Raw genomic sequence first — 7,855 nt, 5'->3', positions numbered from 1 at the left:
AAATGTTAAAGGATTTGTCTGTGAATTTCAAAAGCTGGTTCAGATGAGGCAAAGCTGTAGCGTCCACAATGTGCATCAAAGTCCCCTGAATATCGAGAGAATCACACATGCTCTCTCTCTCTCTCTCTCTCTCTCTCTCTCTCTCTCACCCACACAAAACACACACACACACACACACACACACACAAACACATATGCATGCACTTTTTATGCTTGGCATTTGGCAACTTTTTAGTCATCCTCCCAGTCTTGTAGATCAGCGCAGTGAGTACTAATCACACACACACACGCTCTCTCTCTCTCTCCCTTGCTCTCTCTCGCTCTCTCCATCATCAATCTGTATTTCTAAAGACCTTTCTTATCAGATGAAGCCTCTGATATGGCATGAAAGCATTCATGTGGAGGTAACCATGATGACAAAGCATTTTTGAAGTACTCAGACTCTGATATTAATCTGTGTTTTTTTTTTTATTATTATTTTATCACGGCACACTGGATTTTCCCCTTAATGGAGTCGAGCTACACAACAAAACGATTCAGATGAGAGCAGGAACCCTGTGAGCCAGTTGGCTTGTCGTCTGTCCAAGTGTTGTGGCTCACCCCTGGCCTTACGCCGTCTGCTTCTTCCCCCCACCGAGGCCCTCCGGCTCCGGGCGGTCAGAGGCTAATGTCAGTGGTCACTACGGCCCGTTAGGCTACCATGGCATTTGGAGAAGGTTTTAACATTATCCTCTGTGTCTTAGCGAAAGGAGTTGACTGGTTTTAGATAGGATGTGACCATGGTTATTGGTACAGTAGCTTTGTCTGTCTCTCTCTCTTTGCCTGTCTTAGCGAAAGGAGTTGACTGGTTTTAGATAGGATGTGACCATGGTCATTGGTACAGCTTTGTCTCTCTCTCTCTCTTTGCCTGTTGCCCTGAATGCCTGTCAGTAGCTCCATTTACATGGACATTTCTATTCCGATTAGAAACGGAATAACAGCTCAATCGGAATAAAAATCGTCATATAAACACCTCAATCGGAATGAAAATCCTAATCCTATCAGAATTGTAATCGGAATGGAAGAGGTGTGTAGTCCGTTCCTATTCCGAATGAACACCCATGTATACGGTCATTCGGATTGACTACTATATATCTTCCCAATGAAAAGTAGGCAACAACGGCTATTCCAATCAAAGATTTTAAAGCGCTTGAACGCACCTGATCGGAATAGAATGTACCCCATGTAAACAGACGGCACAACATTTTCAATCGGAATAGTTTAATCGGAATGACAAACAAACTGTCCATGTAAACGTGGCTAGTGAAGGAGCTTGGAGCATGACCAGCCAGTGGTTGTCAGTGGAACTGGCGGTGTTAAAGGTCATTTCCTGATTAAGCGGTGGCGCATTCACTCCGCTAGGCTGTTCACCTGCTTTTATTAGCTTATTATAGTGTTTTGTGTGTACACGTTTAGCTCTACATGTCTGTGTGTTGATCTACGTATCTGTGGATATCCTCTGTGTGTGCACGCTTTTGTGCATGCTTACTGTATGTATATGTGTGTGTGAGTGTGTGTGTCTGCGTATGTCTTTTTGTAGTTGTTTTCTTTGTGTAAGAGTGCATGTGTGTGTGTGTTTGTGTCAGTCTGTCTGTATATGCCTTCTGTATGCATGAGAGAGAGAAAGTGTGTGTGTGTGTATGTCAGTCTGTCTTTACATGTCTTCTGTGTACATGAGTGTGTGTGAGAGTGTGTATGTCCTCTGTGTGTATGCATGTGTGTGTGTTCAGTAGGAGAAACAGAGGCAGTATTATCTCTAGGTAGAGCTCCTTCAGGAGACCCATTCGGCTTGCCTCTCTGCAGCACTCTCTCTGATTGGCTACAGCCCTTGTGCGCACACACACACACACAGACACACACACACGCACGGCGAGCGCTGTCTCCCCCCGCCCCTCTGTTCGGAGTGTATCTTTGAGAGATGCAGCGGAGCAGCTCAGTGTAGACAGAGAACCAGACAACAGAGGGAGAAAGAGAAAGAGAGACAGAGAGAAAGAGTAAAGGAGCAAGACTGTGTGTGAGAGAGAGAAGGAAGAACGAGAGAGAGAGAGAGAGAGAGAGCCGTAAACGAGCCGACTGCTCTCCTTCATCAGTCCTCCAGAGCTGAATTCCTCCCATCGTTTAGTGAGACGTGGTAGACTGACTGACTCCCCCCTTCCAGTCGTTCCAGCGCTGCCATCCGGAGCTCCGTGCATCATCTCTTCTTCGTCTCGTCCATCTGCGTACTCTTGCATCTCTCTGCCGCTGCTGCCAGCATACTCTCTCCTGGGTGGCTCGCCAAAACTAAAAAAGGACGTTAGTTCTATAGCTCTATAGGCTCTAAGGCTCTATAGCGTCGGGCATTGTACAAGCGGGCACGCCATGGGCAGACAAGGGCATGACACCAGCGCCGCCGCCACCACCCCCGGCATGCGCATCCAGCGCTCGCAGAGCAAGCTGAGCCTGTCAGCATCCTTCGAGGCGCTCGCCGTCTACTTCCCCTGCATGAACTCGTTCGACGAGGGCGGCACAGGTGAGACCACGGGCCAACGACGGCACCACAATGGCATGCAGAGCAGGACCTCTGAGGGGTGTGCTTGTGTGTGTGTTTGGGGGGAGTGTGGGTCCAGTGTGTGTGTATGCGTGTGTGTGTACGAGTTTAGTGGATTTGTCAAGGCACTGCATCAAAAAAGCTGCCGAAGCTGTAGGCAGAAATATTGAATGTAGCACTTAATATTTTAATGGTATACGACAAATCTGTGTGGTGTTCGGTGGCTTCTGCGGTGCTGTTGCGGGACTATGCTTGTTTGAGATCTTAAAGATTGAATTCCACTAGAGTGAGCGGTTGACATACGCAGGCAAGCGGACACGGTTTGCCGGGTCCGGCTGGATGCACTCTCGTTTGACCTTGATGACAGATGCATCCGCGAGATAGCACAATAAGAACTTTGTGGAAGCAATTTTCACTTCTCGACTGAATCTTGAAAATTATTTCTGAAGCATTTCTGTCAGTGGTAGATAGATAGACAGTATATACCAAAACATAACATTTTTAGTGTGTGCGTTTCAAAAGATGAAGTAAAAAGATTTACTGGTGTGGAATAATATTATCAACCAACTGGGTGTGGGAATGAAAATGAAAGGGAAAAAAGCGGATACATTCTTTGAGAGCAGTGTCGTGATTTCGAGCCATTAAATCTGCAGCTGCAAATGTACTTCTGATAAATGATACAAATCTGAACCGAAAAAAAAAAAGGACCTGAACACATGTGTTTCAGATCAGGTGACCTTGGCGTCAGACCAGCAACTCCTAAGATTGCTCCATGCATTATGCTCACAGAGACTGTTGATTTAAGCCAGAGCACAATCTGCGGATTTAAATGCGTCACATACACAAAAGCATATGCTGAATATACATACCACTCCAAAAATTGTATACATTTGTGCTGGCATTTGATATCTTTTCAATCAGTTTTCTGTTCTGTTCTAAATTCAAAATGACAGCAGGAGAGTTTGAGTGACTTGAATTTCTCCATATAAAATGGTTTACCCTCCCCTGGCCTGTTTATGTCCATATGAAGCAACTTTATTTGGACACATGCAGGTAAAAATCACACACACACACACACACACACGCACGCACACAAAGAGTCTGAGATACGTGTGCTTGCTACAGTCCGTCTGTCGCTCACACTGATGGGATTTAGATTAGCAGCGGGGCCGGATGGGCAAAAGCTGCCTGTCACCTCTCATCAGCCGAGGACGCCACCAGCTCTGGTGTTCAGCTCCGCGTTTGCTGCCCCCTGCTGGTCTGACCACGCGAGTGCATAGGCTGACGCAGACCAGCAATGCCCACGGTTCATTAATTAATCATGGCCAAGTAGTGATGGATGGCGTTTCCCAAAATGTTTGAGATGAAAGCATAAAATAGGAATTGCAGCGCTGATTTATGTGACACTTGATATTAAGTATTTTTATGATAACCTCTCTCTCTTTCTCTCTTTCTCTCTCGCTCTCTCTCTCTCGCTCCACAGAGGAGGAAAAGAAAAAGAAAGCGATCCGTTTGCCCATCCAGAGGAGTGTGGAGACGGGACTGGCCATCGAGTTCAAGAGCCGGATGACGAGGCAGCCCAGCCGGGAGTCCCAGGAGGACGCCGATAAGGCCAAACCCGGAAAGTAAGAGACCAAGAAGCTCTTTTTTACTCCTCATTAGAATTCTCCTCGTTTTCCTCTCCATGTTATGACAACCAGACCATGTCTTAAAAAAACACTTTGGTAGTCACTCAGTCACATGGAGAATCTGCTTTCTGTAGAGAATTTGCTTTGCTATAGTGAAAGTCTGCCTTACATTTTTCCTCACCTTTACGTCCACATTTTTTTCTCACCTTTACATGCACCTTTTCATGCTTATAAAAAGTTAGGCATCTCACACATGTCTGCAAAATTTGATTTGTTGGCAGTGAAAAATACATGTACACACATACATGTAGATTCAGTAAAAGGGTTTTAGTCAGGTCACAGGTATGGCTTGTTTGCCAGACTTTGTATGACTATAGGCTACAGAACTAGAGGCTTTTCTGTTTAAAATGGCCGTAAACATAGTTGTATCATTGTGGTTTTACTAACCCTTGTCCTCTGTCTCTGTTAATCTTGTCTCCATAGCCTCATCTTCCCTGGTGTCAAGATCTCATCTGATAGCCAGTTTACAGAATTCCTGGATGGACTAGGCCCTGCCCAGCTCGCCGGGAGGCAGACTCTGGCCACACCCCCAATGGGTAGGCATCTCGGGTTTCAACCAGGGCCCTGTAAAAACTGAACACACAAGCACTCCATAGATCTCTTTAATTGTGCAGTTAGTTTAGACAGGACTTACAGATCTGTTCATACTACAGTCTGTGTCTGTGAGACACTATAAACAAAGCCCTGTAGAACATTCTGTCTAACACGCTGGATTTGTTCTCTCTCTCTCTGTAGGTGATATCCAGATCGGCATGGTGCACAGGAAGGAGAGGCTGGACGTAGAGGTCATCCGAGCCAGAGGCCTCGTGGGCAAACCAGGCAACAAGCAAACTCCTGGTGAGTGTGTGGAGTCAGTGTACTGTTAATCTATCTGTCGCTTCAGAAATAAATGCTCAATGAATAAAAATGTACTGGTCTTGGGCTACCAAGTGGTTGTTTGTTTCACACACACACACACACACACACACACACACACACACACACACACAAAACACACACACACACACACACAAAACACACACACACACACACACACACACACACACACAAAACACACACACACACACACACACACACACACACACACACACACACACACTAAGTTCTAGTATCAGTGTTGCAGTTGTTTAGAGAAGCTTCTATCTCAGTTTTCTGGCTCTCTGGCTCTCTTTTGACCGTTTCCCTGACAATTGAACTCTTTTCTGGCTCAACAGCTCCTTATGTTAAAGTCTATCTGCTGGACAATGGGAAATGTATCAACAAGAAGAAGACCCGACTGGCCAGGAAAACTCTGGACCCACTGTACCAACAGCAACTTCAGTTTGAAGAAAGCCCCGAAGGGAAGGTTTTACAGGTGCGCCATCTTTATATACACTTTTACTGTACAAGCCATGTTTACTGTTCATGTACACATGTTCAATGTTTATGTCTGTAAGTTCTATCTGTTGATGTGAATTAGTAATAATAAGCAATTTGATTAATATGTCGTGTGCTCTGCATTGACATTCATGTAGCTCAATGCCGTATTTCTTTTTTTTTACCATGTAAAGCACAAGCACAGGTTATTTTAGCTTATCGCTGGCTATTTTCTGTTGACAGATTATCGTATGGGGAGACTACGGACGCATGGACCACAAATCCTTCATGGGCGCTGCCCAGATCCTTCTAGATGACTTAGAGTTGACCAACATGGTCATTGGCTGGTACAAACTGTTCCCACCCACCTCGCTGGTGGACCCGACCTTAGCACCTTTGACCAGTAAAGCGGCGCTAGGAGGCGCCAAGGAAACCGGTTCCAAAGTTCGGTCGTAGCGGCGTTGCGGAGCGGGACACAAAAAAAAAGGAAAAACCCCGCGCGGTTTCTAGCGTCGCCGTAGTAGCAACCAGCAAAAAGCGGAGAGGGGAGACAAGTCTCGGCGGGTCGCGCTCCCCCCCAACCCTGCTCACACTGCATGCTTGATGTTGTGTCTTCTGAGCCCGCGTGAGAGGAGTCTGGGAGAAGGGGGGGGGGCCTCCCCGATGCCGAAACGGCGGGGTCTCCCGCTGACGGAGACAACAAAAAATAGAGCGGCACCCCCTCACCGGCCAAGCGTCCCCGTGCTAGGGGGGGGGGGGGGGGGGCAATAATCAAAAACAAAAACGGAAAAAAAGACGAGGGGGGCGGGGGAAGAGGCCGGCGCGCGGTAAAGTGCCGGAAAAAAAGGAGGGACTCAAGAGTGGGGGCCGCTTTTGGTGGAATTCAGCGATCACTAGATTCTACATGTCTAGTCAAGCAGTCGCGGAGGGAAGTGAAAAATAGAAAACAAAAAAAAGAGACACAAAATGAAACTAAAGTGGAAAGAAAAAAAACAACAGACATAAAAAAAATACTACTGCAAAGAACTGACAAACGAATGAGTTCTACAAAAGCCCTGATCTGACAAAAAAAAAGGAAAGGTATCCTTTTGTTTTGTCTCGTGTTACTCAAAACAGGGTGTCAGTGTTCCTTACCCCACACCTTTGATCCAGTGCAGCCACGTCTGCATGCCCAGCTGTGACCAAGACAAGAAAGCAATGCTCAAGGCCAGGTGGACAATTCACAGAAGGAAAGCCGTGGATCAGGCAAGGAACAAAACACCCCAAATGAAGACCCCAGCTACACAGTAACCATAAAGTCCCCCTTACCCCTCACACAGCTGCACGTACACACACACACACACCCACACACATACACACACACACACACACACACATACTGCCCACTGGAAAGTACAAGCCCTTAGAAGAGTTGAAGCCCCTTGGAGAAGAGTCTGAGTCCAAACTTGTGGCAGTTCTGAAACAGCCATCATTCCAGTGTCATCTGAGAACAACGACTTGAAAAAAATAAAACAAGGATGGAACGCCAGTGTTCCACAGTGACTCTCTCTCTCTCTCTCTCTCTCTGTTGATGTACTGTATGAAATTCATAAAAAGAATTTCCTTTCTTTTTTGTTTTTCTGTTTTCTTTTCCTTTTTATTTTTGTTTCTTTTTGCATGGATGAAAAGTTACCTGTGCTGAAAAAAAAGTATACGGAAGAATATTTTCCTTGAGGCTGCAACTTGCAAAAGAGAAAGAAAAATGAAAAGAAAAAGAAAAAAAGATGACAAAAAAACAGCCATTTTCAGTTGTTGTTTCAATTGTTTTTAATAAAATAAGAGAATACTTCAACAGTGCATGGTTATCAAGGAGAGTGAATGCAACATGGTAAAGATGTAATTGTCATCCTTTAAACCATTCTTCTGTATTTTTACAGATATCTGTGACACTGCAGCCTGAGGATGTTTCTAACCTTTTTTTAATGACAAAAACAAAAAAAATGCCTATTCATGGGGCAGAGAATAAGAAACGATAAATAAATGTACATTATATATCATGTGGCAGAGGAACAGGCCTTAAGGTGAAACATTGTGTGCAAACTGTACATTTTAATTTTAATCCGTTCCTTTCGATGGCCATTTTTAAAAACAATGATACCTGTCACACCCTCATGGTGAAAAAAAAAAGCAGATTCTCATGTTGTCCTGTGCCCCAAACTCCTTGTTCGTTTTTGGAGACACCATTCCATTCATTACAACCAAGCAT

General features: G+C 45.3%; 1 protein-coding gene across 1 annotated transcript in view; it reads left to right on the top strand.

Annotated features, from left to right (window-relative positions):
* Positions 1 to 6,353, top strand: part of rims2b (regulating synaptic membrane exocytosis 2b) — a 133,306-nt gene extending 126,953 nt beyond the window's left edge. Inside the window, exons 26-30 of the mRNA XM_062528706.1 lie at positions 4,050 to 4,191; positions 4,678 to 4,790; positions 4,990 to 5,091; positions 5,469 to 5,608; positions 5,854 to 6,353. Coding sequence (XP_062384690.1) covers positions 4,050 to 4,191; positions 4,678 to 4,790; positions 4,990 to 5,091; positions 5,469 to 5,608; positions 5,854 to 6,066 — 710 coding nt within the window. The 3' untranslated portion in view covers positions 6,067 to 6,353. The remainder of the gene's footprint in view (positions 1 to 4,049; positions 4,192 to 4,677; positions 4,791 to 4,989; positions 5,092 to 5,468; positions 5,609 to 5,853) is intronic.
* The last annotated feature ends 1,502 nt before the right edge of the window (positions 6,354 to 7,855 follow it).

The sequence above is a fragment of the Sardina pilchardus genome, chromosome 24 (genome assembly GCF_963854185.1).
Source record: "Sardina pilchardus chromosome 24, fSarPil1.1, whole genome shotgun sequence".
Lineage (NCBI taxonomy): Eukaryota > Metazoa > Chordata > Actinopteri > Clupeiformes > Clupeidae > Sardina > Sardina pilchardus.
This window is presented reverse-complemented; position numbering and strand designations above follow the sequence as displayed.